The sequence below is a fragment of the Bacillus rossius genome, chromosome 12, assembly GCF_032445375.1.
Source record: "Bacillus rossius redtenbacheri isolate Brsri chromosome 12, Brsri_v3, whole genome shotgun sequence".
NCBI lineage: Eukaryota > Metazoa > Arthropoda > Insecta > Phasmatodea > Bacillidae > Bacillus > Bacillus rossius.
In genome coordinates this window covers 25,564,452-25,582,094 of record NC_086339.1, presented here as the reverse complement: position 1 = coordinate 25,582,094, position 17,643 = coordinate 25,564,452, and the positions used below count along the sequence as shown (strand labels likewise).

Genomic DNA, 17,643 nt, shown 5'->3' with positions numbered 1-17,643 from the left:
AAAAAATCTGAATAGAATACTCCTTGTGGGTTTTTTTTTTTTTTTTTTTTTTTTGTGAAATACAATTTGGGAATCAACAAAAATGTCCTGGTGAAAAATTTACGCTTTATACATTTTTTCAGCCCCTTAGAATAGCCTTACATTTGCAAAGTATATAAGACTTAAATTTGCAAAGTATATACGAGGGCTATTTTTTTTCAACCTGTCGATGGGCTATAAAAAAAAGACAAATTTACATAACATAATTTGATCATCAAAAGTACATCAGGGTCTTATTTATTTTTCTACAAAAATCATTAAATATGATCAAGGCATTTGTCATATCGTAACACAAGCTTCTCTATGCCTTCTTCTAAGAAGTCAGCTGCCAGTGAATAGACACACACGGCCAGCGCCTGGATCTGCTCTCTGTCACGATACCACCGTGAGGCGGATGGACTGATTACGTGGCGCACTGGCTCCAGTGTCAAGAACTATCCCACTATTAGTCTATTCGCCTCTCAGCGGCGAAGTGAGGGAGAGAGAGATCCAGGCGCTGGCTCTGTGTCTCTCTTTCTATTCACTGGTGACTAACTTCTTCGAAGAAGGCTTCGAGAAGCTTGTGTTATGATATGAAAATTGCCTCAATCGTTTTGGCGATCGTGTACAAAAATAAGCAAGACCCTGCTGAACTTTTGGTAGTAAAATTATAATGTTACGTAAATTTGTCTTTTTTTATAGCACATCAGAGGTTAAAAAAAAAACAGCCCTCGTATATCGCCTGATGCACAATTTGATGCTTTACAATATGCAACAACTATTACTCATAAGTTCAGTTTCAATCTCGTATGGTGTTCAGCAACAGCACACGCAGAAACAAGGTAAGCACTTATGCCAGTCTGCATGTATTAGAAAGAGGGAATAACCACCCATTTACTTACACTCTGCAATCTAAGAGTGGGACACACTTTAGCAGCTCATTAACGGCGGGTACTGCCCAACACAATGTCAGTGACTGTCCAAAATGCTGTGGGCTGATCTCACTTGTGAACGTCCTCTGTATGGGGTTACTTTAGTTGTGTATGTTCAAAAATGGTGTAGGACTCATAGTGTTGCTGACCCTTATATAAATTTAAATGGTGGATTGATACTTTTTAATAATTTTAAGCTATATTATAATGAAACCTTGAATCTTACAAGTAACATGGTATAAAATTTTAACTTTTTTTACTAACCAGTCTCATCTTGTTTGCTGCACGTACCTGGCTTTGGAGAAATAATCACAGAAGTTATGTCCAAAATATATATTAATAAAGAATAGTGTTGCCAGGACTCTAGCAACAAGGTAAGCCAGCCAACTTGCCCACTTGCCTGCGGTTGTAGCATGATGCACGTAGCACCCATTCATCCATCACTGCTATGCAGGTAGTAAATAAAACTATAATTAATTAATTGGGCTATCCTTTCCCGATCAGTTTCTCCACTCGTAAAAATAGTTTCCAATAAAAGTCACATATTTATTGTTCCTTAATTAACTGCATTTTATGATAGTAATAATTTTTAATTGGTCAAGTTTTTAGTATTTAGCTATTATAATTAAGGGTAGCAATAGTCAAGAACCACACAAAAATATAGTTTATTTAAGTAAAAATGTGTTGCTACATATAAGTTATAAGATTCAGACACATCGCTGGCAAATTGCTAAAAAAAAAAAAAATTCAATTGTACAAACTTCTGAAACATTCAGTATTATGTAAAATTGTTATTGTTTCCTTGGGGAAGATTGGTGATTATCTTCAGCAGCCGACAGTAGGAAGTTGTACACATCCTCTCTGTATCTTGCCTTCAGCAGGAAGCTCTGGGCGATCTTGTTCGTCGGGAACTGGAAGAGATTTGCGGCCTTCTGACTCGCGACGAGAAGCTGGGTGACCTCCAGCAGGCGAGCTTCGTTCAGCTCCGAGTCGGTAAGCACGGGCTCGAAAAAGCTGCTTGAATCTAAACCGAACATGAAAGAAGTGTGGGTTAGTGATTTAGGATGTAACGCCACGTCGACATTGAAACGATGGTGGGCAATAAGTAGGGACAAGATTATACAGTAAATTGCGATAAAAATTATATAACGCAGCAAAGCATATCAACGAACCATTTAACACAGAAACACAAGTTAATACATTGCACCAAAATGCAACTAAAATCATGAAATTATTTAGTGTTTTTAATCAAAATCCGACTCAAAACACAAAAATTTTACATTTTAATATATTAATTTAATGAATGTAATTTATTCATAATGAAGTTTGTGCCAAAATTTATGTAAAAAATAACTTGGAAAAATTAATTTCATTTTTTTCAACATTGCAACTGTCATGTACATTTTTCAAAAATACAAATACTTGCCCATTTATTTTTATTGCTCCCAGTAGCTCTGTCCTAGACATGCTTATTAAAAAGTATCATACTGTAAAAGTATATCATATAATGATCAAAATGACACCATTTCAATGAAATAAGTATAATGAAACATTTACGCATCATATTTATTCAATAATAAACTATACTTATGAATAAATATAATTCATAAAGAATAAAAACAATAAAACTGATATCACCTGTTTAAAAAACTAAATTGGCCTAAAAATTAATATCAAATCTAGTCTCTAGTGATGAGCTTAGAATATATCATTTACAGAATCATTATTTGTGAGGTAAGTGAGAGTACCCTGCATTAAACCCATCGGCTCACTGTAACATTTGCCTAGCTTCCCACTTGTGAAAAAAAATCTGAGTGTGACACAGATGGGAATTAAACTCACAACTGCCTCGGTAGGAGGTGAGTGATCTGACTACTCAACCACGGTGGCCTCGAATGAGAGAAGCGAGTTTCTGCTGGAATCTTCATGTTTTAAGGGCGGTATTCCAAGACGTTCGGGTAAGGTAGCGAATAAGCACTGTCTTGTTGGGATCAGTGGCGTAGCCAGGATTTGTGTATGGGGGGGTGTTAACAAGCATCCGTATTAAAGTGGGGGGTGGGGGGGGTCCTCCCCCGGGAAAATTTGGATTTTAAGGTGTAAAATAGTGCTATTTTAGCAGTTTTCGGTTCTTAAAATTAAATATTGTAATGGTAAAAATTTTATTTATTTTAATATTAAATTTGTTTGAGTGATGAATGATAAATTAATTAAAGATTTGGGGCTAAGGGGGGGGGGGGGAGAGTTAACCCCTAAACCCCCCCTGGCTACGCCCCTGGTTGGGATACGACCGTAACCTAACTCGCGGGCATGTATCCCTGCAGCATGGCAGGGTTAAACCTGAAACTCACGCCGCCACGTGGAGCCCCGCTCAAGGCATCTCGGGGGCCCGACGAGTTCTCCGCACCGCCCGCAACCCATTCGCCGTCCTTTTCGCGTCAGAAACATTTCACACGGTTTCGTGAAAACTTTGCATCGAAATTCGGCCTTGAAATCTCACTCTCGTCGCTCCCAAAGGAGTTTCGCATCAAGGATTATGATAGGATAGGAAGTGTTCCGGGGTCAACACGGCACCTTCTCCGGCCACCTGCTGGAGAGGCGAAGGGGCGGACGCCTGCCGCCAGGTCACCGGGGTGCCGGTGAGCAGGCGGGCCAGCAAGCCGCCCAAGTGTGGGAGGAGCGGCAGGCCGGCGCTGGCCTTGGCCAGCTCCTCCCGGCACGCGCGGGAGGGCGGGCCGCTGTAGTGCCGACACATCCTCGCAAACATCCTGGAATGTAATTAGTATGTAATGTAATAATGTAGTAAAAGAACAAATACATGAACATATACCTAACACAAAAACCATATTTTCCTATGCTACAATGATTGCAAATACCGGGCGAACCAAATCCAGGACATTTTCAGGACCTCGTAATGAAATTTTTCTACATAGGATCACAGGATCATTTTTTTTAATATTCAATAAGAAAAATCAAACTTAATATGAATAAGATCTTCTAGTCACAGGAATTTGTCCGAATTTTTATATAAGAAAGCTAAAACCTTTACACATCTTATTTCCACATGAATTAAGTGGACAGTATCCAACTATTTATTAATTAATGCTACAATAGATGCCAGTGTTTGTATTGTGAGCTTAGTTCCATGTCTTAATATACCTGGTAGGATTATTGTATGTATATAATATGCTTAGTCACTAGGCAAAACAATATAAAATTCCAACAGAAGATAAATAAATAAAAAAAAACACACAAGAAAACTATATGAACGTTTGCTACAAACCTGTGCTATCCTAAGTATGTAACAAGTTTTTAAGTAAAGATAAAGTGAACATTAGTTATGTACATTTTCGCTTGCACATCAAATTCTTCCCTATTTATGTTATTTGTAAATTAAAACTTTTCTAACCATTAAGTTTCCATTTAGTGTTAAAAGCATGTTTTATAGATTTTTAAAATTGGTTTCAATATGTATTTATTCCTATAAATTCTGCCAAAATTAAATACATATAAGTAATGTAATAAAAGAACAAATACATAAACATGTACCTAACAGCAACCTCTCGTTTATGATCACAAGCACATTTTCAGCCAAAAAAAAAAAAAGTTTATGAGTGATCTTGTTATAAAATAAAAGATATTTTGTTTGTATTACTTTTAATTTCATTACATAAATTTTCAGTGTGTCTAAACTGTGTTTATTGCAGGTAGACATTTAATTTGGCATATGTCATTCGTGACGTCACACAACGGCCAATCACACGTGCTCTGCTGGCCTGCTGATGGCCCCAAAGACAAAACTTGGCCATTGTGACCGTAATGTCACAGCACGTAGCGTCGCAACAGGCGGGAGTGATGTCATGTCCAATCAGCTTCCAGAATTGGGAGCAGCTCATTACGTCACGTCCGAGGACTGTTCTATTGTAGCAGAGCCTTAGTACACTAAAAAACTAAAATACATACATTCAAATGATAATCAGATTCTGCATTAGCATTATATTAGTCATTTTCTTCATGGTGCAGGATAATATGAATTGCATAACCACGTATGAATAATCTTGTATAAGCCGACAACAGAAACTCATATATTTAATGTAAGGAACACTTTAAAGAAAGAAAAGCATTATCTGAGAACTTTTATGTAAGGGATCGATACTCCTTAGGATTACAGTTAAAAAAAAAAACAATTAAATAATGAAATGGCCTTCGACAAGTTATGATCCATTGCTGCAGAGTTGTAACTTTAAATAAAATAAACATGTGGAAATATGTTCAATTGGGGATAAAAGAAGGTTTACAATATGCTTTATTATTTAGTAAGCAAAATACAACACTGACTCTACTGCGTCCTCTTTCGATAGTTGTGGTACTTGTGATGCACTATTTAAAACACATCACACATACGTCGCAGGCGGGAGGTTCGAAGTGCCATATGGATGGTGGCATATCGAGCTCTGGGGAGGGAAAGTGTCAGGCACAGGGAGGGGGGTGGGGGGGAGATAAAGGGGGTATTCCTCCCTGAAGTTATGAAAAAATATGCAACATCTCGGTGAAGGCAGTATGCTATTTAAGGGTGATGCAAGTTGAGCTTCTACACTTGGAATCACAAACTACAAAGGCAGTGATGCATGTAGAGAATGATCATGTAACTGTCCAAGTCTCTTTTTTTAATTAAATTTTTTTTTTTCAAATCTCCTTAAAAAAACAAATTTCTGTGTCGCTACTGATTAATTTTGATGAGATAATTAGATAATAAAAGTTATAATAACAATACCTATTTCAATTTTAAAACACCTCTCTATTCCAGTTTCCTAGTTCGTAGAATATTTCAGTAGGTACGGAAAGGCGGACTGGCTCCATTCACCTGTATCTGGAAGCGTGGTGTCTCCTGACGACCGCCCAGGTCTGGTGCAGCCTGTATACTGACGGACTCTGCAGGCCGGCGACTATGTTCCTGCAGGACTGGAAGTTGTTCATGCTGTAGCACTTGTGGCCAGCGTCAATGTAGCGGCACATCAGCCGGGCACGCACCTTCCACGTGGAGCCACACGTGAACACAGTGACTTACATATCTTCCTACCAGGGGCGCAACAACAGGGGGGGGGGGGAGGGGGCAAGGGTATTTTTCCCCCCCTCTGGAACCTTGAAGTCGGGGCAAACGGGGGCAAAGAAAGTGCTGTGTAATCAATTTTTAGATAATAAAACTGCTTAAATTGCACCATTTTCCACCTTCAAAAACAAATTTTCCCGGAGGAGGACCTCCAGACCCCCCGCTCCATGATACTTTATAAAAAGCTATATTTAGTTATTGCGCCCCTGCTTCCTACATAATCTACATATCAATGGCATTATATTATATATATCATTGTCATTTTTACGGATGTAGGCAAACTTATTCCAAATAAAGATTAACTCAGTATAATTTCATAATAAATATGAAGCAAAATGTTTTAAGGCACGCCTTAATTTTTTTTTTTTTACTTTTGAACTTTCAACGATTGTATGTTTATTTCTATTCTACTATGCCATTTATAGCATTTTATCGCCAGAAAGGATTTTTGTCAAGTATATTGGCACTGATATTGCTAATACGTGATTCCATTGACTCTGTCAATGAATTAACATGAGTGAGGGCATGGCTTGGAACTGAACCATTGACACTTAACTTGTCTTGCGAGCGTTATCCAATTAGTGATAATGATAATGATCATGATGATAGAGGGACCCAGTGAGCAATTATTTTAAAAACACATTCAGCACTTCCTTACTGAAAGTTATCACTGGTTCCATAAAATGCAGTGCTAAGTAAAATTGCTCTGCAGATATCGATCTACTCTGCTTGTATAATTTAAAGTTTGGTATGATAATGAAGCAAGAATGAGCATCATAACAACAACTAACACATTTTTAATAAATGGTAATTCCTTTGGAATTCTCTAACTACTGCTTACTCTTTTTTTTTAAAAGAACTTATGTACCTTGCGAGACTTCTCATCCAGTATTTGCGAAGTGACTAAGGAAGCGACCCGAGTTGAAAACCACATAGCCGCCCGAATGTTGAAGGCATTCTTCGAAGATCGTTGTTGCAAAACAATCTCCAGCTCAGTAGCTGGCAACTGCAATGGGCAGATTTCAGTAAAACTTTTAACATGGGTTATTTTTTAAATAAGTAATTTCTATGTATGAACCATGTAAAACCATACTAGAGCCACATATCTGTGAGCCCGAGTGTCACAAGTAAGGGTCTACGATTACTCGGAAAAATATTCAATATTTGTGAATACGTAATTGATATTCAATATTCATGAATAATTTGATATTCAATCCAAAACGTCATATTAAAGTTTTTTCCACATAATTGGTTACCAATAGATAGGCCTACACCAGTAAGATTCATTCAAAAAAAATATTGAAAAAAAAAAAGTATATGTGTGGGACAAAGATGATTTATTGAGAAATTTTGATTTGTTAACTGCAAAATTATTCACACATTTTGTTTTATATTTAACAACAAATCAATGCTTATGATTTTAAATTATTAATCATATGACCAGATCAACAAAACTGCTTTCAAACTAAAAATTTACTGTTGATGAAACTGCATTGCCAGGTTTTTTTTCCTTCATTTCCCTTATTTTGCACCTCTCTGTTATTGTTACATGTATGTTAGTTTTTTTATTATTTTACTGTATTTTCAATCAATTTTTCTTAGACTCCTCTGTGAAGTGAGGGGAAAAAAATCTCACTGTTTGTTAAAAATTGATTACAGAAATATTCAATATCAGTGAATATTGTGATATTCGATTTGAGATTCAATTTGAAGGGGGAAAAAGAAACAAACCAGTATTCTCAGAAGCCTAGTCACAAGGATAGGACCACATGTGGTCGTAAAAACAAGACATTTAGACGCTGCCACGCCGTCTCACGAAAAACAGAAAACATTGTCGGTGGAGACTAATTTCTTTCTTGTGGTACTCAGACCTGCATATACATAGCACACAGTGCACACATGGGTGTGTTGGGGGAGAGAAGCATTAACCAAGCCAATAAAGTAATTCTGTGCCACGTGAAGAATAACGTGAAACACTGACAGCAGTGACAAAGGGGCCCTAGATTTTGTGGGGCCCCAAATATTTTGGAGAGGGGTTTTATCGGGGGCGCCTGGGAGGTAAGGAATAGCCATCCCCCAGAAAATTTGAAGAATAAAATATTTAAAACAATATTTTGAATCCCAACCTTGGACTTAAATTTTGGCAAATGTTTTGACAATTTGTCTTGAGAAATTATGATATTCTTTTGTAATAAAGTATACTCGAGTTAGTTTTAAAACTGCTAACGATCAAAATCCGGTGAATTCGGGTCATTATATGCGACAGTAAAATTTTTGAAAGTTTTTATAGTAAGAAATCATGAAAACTCAATTTAAATCTAAGATGTATTGTACAAGCACTTGAAATTACATGCTGATAACTCTTGAATACACCCCTTTCCTCATTAACGTCCATATTTTTCCACAAAAAACTACACACACAAGGAAACTAAAAATGGAAAGGGAATGTGCGGGGTCCATGCTAGTCGCAGGCTCCTCCGGCCCTGACCGCCCATAACTCTCAGGCTCGCAGATATATGGCGCGCAATATACACATTGTAGCGTGTCTGCTCCGAATAATACTGTATTGTAATGTGCAAGCCAAGTACATCAATGAGTGAAATATATTTGTTTTTGAATCAACAGTGAAAACAAGGATACCAACAAAAAACTAAGTACCTAAAATGTTCTGTAACCATCATGCAAAAAAAATTATTTCCACAAGATATGTGAATATTGCACTTACGTTCGACAGTGTTTTCCACGCATGATGTATGTGTATTGTACTAGTATATTTTTATATTACATAATATGTATTAATATATACTAAAAATCTATTTTAAGATTTTCTGTAAATTTTTAGAAGAGATATTGTTATTTTGTTACACCAACATGAATGCACAAAACTCTTGAAAAATTACAGAAATTCATGGATACAGAACTTCAAATGTATTTATTCAGAATACATTATTTTTCTTTAGGCGTTGTTCAGAAGATATGAATGATAGGTATACATTCTGGATGCCACTGGTTGAATTAGTGGGTTTTTATTACTAGGCATGTGTTTGTGAAATAAAATATGGGCCCAGTGGAACCACGTAGGCGGTTGATGTAACAATAAAACAATACAGCTTGAAAACTGAGAAACTATACATACCCTGAGAAATAGATTCCTGTCTATGATGGTCAGCTGATAGGCAAAAGTCTGCGAGTCGAATTCCCATGACGACAGAGTTAGGTCATTTCTCAAAGCATTCAGCAAATGAATGTCATGCTTATCTTGACAGTGGGTTGATTGGCCTAAAACAAAAAAAAGGACTAAACAAGATTTAATTTTACGAAACTGATTTCAGAATAAAATTATAGCGGACACATATATTTTCAACACTGTAATGAAATACTCCATGATTATATTCCCACGGTTAATCGTTGTCGCTCACCTCTTAAAGTCACAAGTTATACCCCTTGTGACAACATATTCAAAAGTTTTTTTAATTATATAGGCTAAAGTTGTGTGATACCATGCTAGAAGAATATCTCATAAAAGATGTGAATTAATGCGGCATCACTGCATTCACCCTAAAGTCTGATTTGTCGTAGCTATGAGTCAGTGCGTGGCTTGCTGAGAACTTGTGAGCAGTTGGCTCCTTGAAGAGCCAGCTGGTAACCTTAGGTTTCATCTACCTATTTCCTACTAAACGTGCATTTAATTATTTTCTTATTTAGATATGTGGGTCATATTTTGGACAGCTCTAATGTAGATGATAAAGGTTAGTCTTGAAAGCTCATTATTCTTCAATGATCCAATCTCTACAATTTCCAATGACAATAGCCTTTTGTTACACATAGTAGACCAAAGATGTTCAGGAAATAAACCAGTCCTCTATTAGACTTTAGTGGGCTGTAGATATAAAAAATATTACGTACAGTAATTTAATACTACAAAACTTCAGTAAAATTTTAAATTTATTTCAGAGGCAAGCAGAGTCCATCCAAAAATTTAAAATGATTAAAAAAAAAACACAGTACAACACCTAATTTAGGTAGTTTCACAGCAGAAATATGTACATCATATAAGTAGTGTGTGTTCAAAAAGTAAACATCTATTAAAATAATTACAATTTTTTTTAGAATGAATTTGTTACTTGTTTCATTGAAAGCACTCTCGTTGGGAAGACTTAAGATGTTAGGGTGCCATTCGGTGTCAGTTAATGGGCATAGAGACCCGGCTGTGCCTTATCTCAGGGCGTGACGTGTCACCCTCTTGTTCGACGGAAGAGTTCTTCCTTCTTTCTATGAGACTCAGTGAAAAATCAACCCTATTCTCAGCGACAGCGTAGACGCTTAATCCTAGTATTCCACACACCTCGCTGCATTACATTGACTCTCCCGCTTCCTAGTGCAAGAGGCGACAAAACTCTACTATGGTGTGAATCTCTGCTCAGAAATGCACACAACACGTAAACAGGGCAAGATGCTCAAGACCACTAATGAGGTTGCACTGGTCGCAAGACAATTAAGGCTTTCTCCCTACCCGGGCACGCATACAGTGTGCAGAGCTTCAGAGAAAAACACTGCTCAAGATATCAGAGTGGTGTATCTCAAAGAATAGCATTCAAGAATATGCTGAAGGTGGATGAGTAATTCTGTTTCTACATTTTGTTTCCAAACTGGTATTTTTTGTTAGAATAGTGGAAATGGCTAAAACTTTTCAGAGTAATTTTTAGGCATGCAACAACCGATACATTCAAGGGACTTCGATATAACATTTATCTTAATTTCTTCAACATATAATGTTACGGATACCACTCAAATATCATAGTTGCCTTATGCATGACGAGAAGTTCAGAGCTTTCGCAATACTTATCATCCCACCTCACTAACGCAAATACACCCCTAACTAGGCAGGCCCCTTAATTCATAAACAAAACAATTTTTAAAATAAAACATAGTATGTCTTAAGATATATCATACTCAACTTAAATTCTTATTACTAAAATGCAAAAGCTAATAATTAAAAAAAAATTGGATGTCTGTAAAGTCGGTTTACGGACGATAGTTTAACGTGACGTCATAACAAAATATTAATGAAATGATTGATCCAGAAGAAAATGAAATATATTCGGCCTGAGACTGAGCCATAATAGGTTTTTGCAACCAAACCATTTAGGCATTAAAAATATTATATTCTTTGAGGAAGAAATTTTTTTTAATTTTTCTATCTTTTGTATGAAAAAATCTACCTCTGCATACTTTTATGAATAAAATTGAATAACTTTTATTGAATTATCACTATTTTGTATGGATACAAAGAAGGAGTGAAATGAAATCACCAATTTAATTAATAAATTTACTTTTATTTGCATTCATTAATTCAAATAATTTTATTACTTTTGAAGTGTCGTGTGCGCCGTATTTATTTTTACAAGTACAAAAAAAATTTCAGCTGTCGGGATTTGATCCGTCATCTTATCGATTGGTAGTCAGCGTTGCTAACCGCACAGCCATGAGGTCATATTGTAAAAAAATTGTTTCAGATGTTATAGATTAATAATATTCCACGCACTATATTTGTTTGAATTTCTTTTAACTAGCATATTCTCTGTTGGACTCGAAATATTTACACACTCGTGGGCTCATAACTATAATACGGTGTGTGATTTAGTTGATCAAATAATAACTCATGACAAATAATTACAAATGTCAAACTAAAGCGTGAAAAGTATCATACCAGCAATAAATATTTAGTTACACAGCTAAAGCAATACTCATACAACACTGTTTAAATATACTGATTTACACTAGTAATTAAAATAATACGTACTTGTAAGAACGCCATTTCCTGGCGAATATACTCCCGTGGCGCGGTGCACAACAATAATTATAAACCCCGGCCAAGTTCTCTGTACCGTCCGCAACATACCAGAGAGATGCCACGCATGCGTAAACACATCCGTAGTGGGATATCCGTAGTGGGACATCCGTAGTGGGACAATTTTTTGTGTGTGCAGCCAGCGTTCATTGATTTATTAGACGTTGTCAAGTCAAAAATATATAAAAAAATTCAGGAAGTGCCATATGAAAATTATTATTTATCTAATAGTCGCAAATTAAACAGATTAAAAAAAAAAAATAAAGTAAATAAAATACATACCTACAACCTTCCAGTGCCCCTTAGTTGAGTTAAGAAATATTTTTATATGCTTGTGTTTATACTCATAGTAGAATTAAAATGACTATACTATTGCTAAAAATTTCATTTGAAACATCACAAATTATGTAAGTTTTCTAAAGCACGTTTACTGTTATGGCCATGTAAACTCTTTGTTTTTAGATATTTGTTTAAAAATGTTGGATATAAAAAATATTATGTGATATGGAAAAGGAGGGGGGATATTGACAAAATTATTTGTCCCTGGGTCCTTAGTTTCTCTCGATAGCACTGCCTCTTTATCTACAACTAGCTAAACCCGGCCACGCTTTGCTGTGGCACAGTTTAATATTAATTCATTGTTTAATTTAATATTTTACTGTGCATGGCTGTGGAATGTAATAGAAGAAATAAAAATGTGTTTAGCTTAAATATTTTTATTGTAAAGCTAATGGAAGGACTACATTCCTTGTTTTCCCATTTTTTGCATAAACATATAGATCAGATGGTTTACCGACTCTGGAGCACCCGACATATAAATGTCCATGAGAGAAGCATTCATTTTCTAAATTCAAACCGCACACTTGCAAAGATTGTCCTTGTGCTTTATTGATGGTCATAGCGAACGCAAGGCGTATTGGAAATTGAAGTCGTTTGAACTCGAACGCCATATCTGTCGGAATAAGTGGCATTCGTGGAAGTAATACGTCTTCACCTTTATGAAGTCCAATCAAAATTGTTGCTTCAATAAGATTATCCATTAATTTTTTAACTACTAATCGTGTACCATTACATAATTTAGGCTGACAGATATTTCGAAGCAATATAATTGGCACACCAATTTTCAAATTCAAAATATGTGGTGGTAATCCTGGAACATCGAGTGAATTGAGAAATTCCGTTGGAAAGTTCACTGCTTCATTTTGGTGCACTACTGAATCAATAGATTTGTATGTCATTGTTTCACCTTCGATTCTGTTTATAATACTATTGTTCATATCGTGTACGTCAACATTTTTAGCCGCTAGAATGGCTCTTTCGCTCAACCATGCATGATTTTTGAATTTTGTTTCGATGTTTTGGAATACCTTGTCTACTAATTCCTCTTTTGAATCTACGATGTTGCATAAATCAGATGATAAGCTGATTTTTCCTGTTTCTGGATTTGTAGGTACAGTGCCGTTACCAACTTCAATTAATTGTCTTGAAAATATGACTGCTGTTGGATCGTTCTGAAGTTTAACTCGCATATTCGTGGTTAAATGCATTTTTTTTACTGTGCTCCAAAAATCTGAATATTTTTTAATTTAAACGTATTTTTATCAATAGAGTCGAAAGAATATACTTTCAAATTAAATAAAGTTTTTTATTCTTTCTTGAAATATATATATATATACATATTTGTGTAAATTATAGTCGTCAAAGCACAATGGTCGAGTAGCCTGATGTGCTTGAACTTCGACAATATGGTACAGCATCGTCGAGCGTGGTCACAACTAAGTTGGGTGACCATGATATTTAGTTATAGAAACTTTTTTTTCCGACTTTTCCGGTGGATTTTCCCAAACTTTTATTTCATATAAACACTCTTCTGTTAAGATGCAATGTTCTGTAAAAATTTCAATCCAAACCATCGTATACTTTCCGAGTTTTGCGGCCAAATACATACGGAAGCTAAATTTTTATATATATAGATAACTAGTGTGGTAAATAATAGGTCAATAGTTAATAAAAAAAACTTTTTAGAGTTACTGTTCTCATTAAATGGGACATAGTAGTGTAGTTAAAAAAAATTTTTAGCTTTGAGTTAGCTTCGAATTTCTCCTATGAATGTTCAAATTACTTTTTAGTACCATATGCAAAAAGTATTGACTTACACCACCATATCCTGGAGACCTTCCTTCATCAGTTAAAACCAAATCAGAAATTTTTTTTTTAATAATTTCAAATCTCAGTTTCACGTCATTTACCAGCCAAATCCTTTTTTTTTATTTTCCCTTAGTGAGTGTGGCCCGTCATCCGACAGCTAATTACAATTGCTGCCTTCAATTTTATCGCATTTGAACTGCCCTGATTTGTATGAACCTGGCCACCAAAATGAAACAAAATGTCGCAATGCTGTGGTCGGCGCAGAACAACACCGCGCACCTTCACTGGAGCAGGCGGCTCGCTGCCGTCGCACGCCGCCGGCCACGCTGGGAGCCGGCCGGTACGAGAAGCCGGGCGTCCAGAACAGGACGACGGGGGCCGGGCGGGAGGGCGACGGAGGGGCCCGCAGCCTGCCGAGCCCCTCGCAGGACGCGGAGCCCCTGGGCTGGAGCCGGCACGCCGAGGGCTTAGCGATCGCCACCGCGGAGGGGACCCTCTTCACCTGCGAGGACCGGAGAAGCTGTATACCTCCGCGGCAGGGGCGTAGGAACCCGGGGATGACAGGGGGGGACGTGTCCCCCTGAACTTTTTGGGTGGAGGGGACTGTCCCCCCCCCCCAACTTTCTAGACCGTGATATTTTTATTTTATAATATTATTCTGCCCAACTTTATTTGTAATTACTTCACTCATCAAATTTTATCTTAAGGAAACAATAATAATAATTTCAACATCGATGTATCCAATGGTTGGATACAAAAACTGCTTAAAAAGTGCTATTTTGCACTTTAAAGATCGAAATTTTCCGGTGGAGGACCCCCGGACCCCCCGTCTTAGTAAGAGGGGAATGGGTTTACATGGCATCAAAATCATTATTTGTCTCCCCCCAACATTATGAACACAGCTACGCCAATGCTCTGCGGCACACAGCCCAGTGAGATGATGGAAAGTTTGATATTAGTGGATTGCTAAAATTGATACAAGTTCATTAATACAACAACACAAATTCTTACTAAACATTTCTTTTCCTTTTAGATAGAATAAAATGAAAATAGCCAAAAATGTTATTTCTTATTTTTTACTTCGTGACAATCCATTTTTAATAAAAAAGAAAATCTCTTTCGGTACAGCCGACAGGCGTAGGTAGATTTCCAAGTAACTATTTCTTCTGGAAATTATTTTGGAAACTTCTATAAACTCCTAGAACATTTTTAGAACATTATGTAGCCAACATAACATTCTATATATGTTCGCCAATATTCAGAAAAGATCAATCTAACATTTACTCAAATTTCATGCAGCAAATTTTTTTAAAACTATTTTTAACTTAATGTATCCTGCATTGAATGTCTTAACGAATTTCATATTATGCCTACTGAGATATTTGTCAATTATTTTTGACCTCCAAACACTATTTTTTATCCCTTGCACTAATACATGCTTTATAATATTTTTTTTTTGGCCAAAGGTTTGGATAATATGTATTAAGATGGTTATTAATAAACACCTATAAATTTAATACTAAGAAAGTTTTTTTTTTCAACCCCTGTTCTTACACTAATAGTTTGTTTCATCAAACATTGTTTCAACTAGGGGTGTTAGATAAAGTTTAGGAGTTTTACAATAAAAAATAATGGTTTTGATAGTATATCTATTAAAAAAATTAATGACATTTGTCTTTCTACCCTTGTTATTTCCACCTCATGCAGTAATTATTTGATATCAAATTTACTTTAGAGAAAAGTTTTCAACAATATTTATAAAGTTAAACAAAAATAAACATTAATTCGATAGAGAACATGGTAGGGAAGTTTTATTTATTTTCTTATTTCAACCCGTGTTTTCAACCTCTTGCAGCAATGTTCGTTTTTGTCATTTAACCCCTGTTTGTTCCACCCCTTGGTAATGGTTGTGTCTTATCAAAAACCTATTCAGGCAAAAGACTTTCGGCTGTATGCAGGAGACTGCCAAAAACACTGGCTGAAGAATGCTTTGACCGTTTACTGCAGTGACACACACCTCGAAACACAACTCTCACCCGCCAAGATGTTTGGTGCAGACACATTTTCCTGGAAACTTTGTGAACCCGAACTCAGGATGGCTAAACTGGATTTAGAACCGGGGTCCTCCAAAATGTGTATCCAGTGTCTCACCACTGCACCACCTCACACCGGTAATGAAACTACTGCTCAGTTTCAAGGGAGTAGTCAGGAAGGAGCACAGTGAGGCCATGACTCTCTCCTCTAAAGCTAGATTTTTTTTTTTTTTAATAATCTTGCATCTCACAAACCAGCTTAAAATTAAAATGACTCAAGTATAGCTACAGCTCAATTTTTGGCCACTGAATACGAAAGATGAGAGTTAAACATGTATTACGACATAAAATCAAAAGTAAATCATAAATTTTTCATTTGAAAATTTCAGGTTTCGAGGAAGAATTGATGGGTCATCAAATAGCCTAAAATTGAGTTTACAAGCATAAAAATTTCGACCCCCACCCCCTACCTTACCTGTGGTGCATTCCATCAACCCCAGAATCATGTAAACCCCGAAATTTATTTTGCAAACTCTCTTTGTCCCTCCCACTCCACCTCTTCTACAAATCCTGGTCCCGCCCATGCTAGCTTCCGGTAAACCAACAAAGTGACAGAGGTCCACACCTGGATGGTGTACCTGTCTCCAGGTATGACTTGCAGCAACCCGAGACCACTGCAGAGGAAGGGCAGAGGCTCCAAGGCGTAGCGCCGCGGGTGGCGTGTCGGACTCCTCCGAGCCAACCGGGGACTCCACGCTCGGGCGGACGTCTCTCGCCGATCCTTCGTGCTCGCGACAGACGTCCCAGCCGACGCTGAAGGACGCACCGTCGGGACTTTCTTTCCCGCCTGCCTCAGGAACAGCACCAGTGAGAGTCCACGTCAGAGCATTAGCTTTACTGTGCGAGGCTCTTTGTTAGCATTCATAGCATTTTCCTTTATTTTTCCTTGTTTTGTATTAAAATTTAAAGTGAATGTTTTTGGGGAAAAAAATTCTGTACTAGTACACAAAAGGAATACAATAGCTAAATACAGATTGGTGAGCTTGCTATCACGGGAAAATCTACGGAGGTAGGTGGGAGTAGAAGTAAAAAATTAAAACAAGGAGCAAGAAGTAGTAGTTAGAGAAGATTTGTTACTAATCTTCACAAACTATTTTAATTTTTTTTTTCAAATTATTTCTTTCTTTTGTTATTATTTATAATAGTATGGCACCATTGATCTTCCTCCCCCATGAAAGAGGTTGAGTTCCGAAAAATGAACCCCTCCCCCCTCCTTTTTTTTCTATTTTGAGCCGGTTACAAGATGTCTGTGGAAATATGCCAGAAGACTCAATAATTAGGCAGACTCACTAATAATTTTGTCATAAACTCAATATTATCCAAAAGCCTGTAATTGTATGACCATGCTTCCTACAATTTCTTGTACAACTTGTGAGCACTAATGTTGGTTGTAAGAGTAAAATACCATTATCCATTTTTTTTTGGTTCATTTTGAAATACTTTTGGGCCTTAACTGATTTTAGTAATGGGTAAGTTTAGGGTTCATAACCCTGC

At 36.7% G+C, this 17,643-nt stretch overlaps 1 protein-coding gene across 1 annotated transcript in view; it reads right to left on the bottom strand.

The window, feature by feature from the left end:
* Positions 1–1,599: 1,599 nt before the first annotated feature.
* The window catches only part of LOC134537742 (uncharacterized), a 28,074-nt gene continuing 12,030 nt past the window's right edge, over positions 1,600–17,643 (bottom strand). The window contains exons 6-12 of the mRNA XM_063378507.1: positions 16,715–16,936; positions 14,336–14,558; positions 9,194–9,336; positions 6,926–7,063; positions 5,812–5,978; positions 3,522–3,715; positions 1,600–1,974 (exon numbers count right to left, since the gene is read on the bottom strand). Coding sequence (XP_063234577.1) covers positions 1,742–1,974; positions 3,522–3,715; positions 5,812–5,978; positions 6,926–7,063; positions 9,194–9,336; positions 14,336–14,558; positions 16,715–16,936 — 1,320 coding nt within the window. The 3' untranslated portion in view covers positions 1,600–1,741. The remainder of the gene's footprint in view (positions 1,975–3,521; positions 3,716–5,811; positions 5,979–6,925; positions 7,064–9,193; positions 9,337–14,335; positions 14,559–16,714; positions 16,937–17,643) is intronic.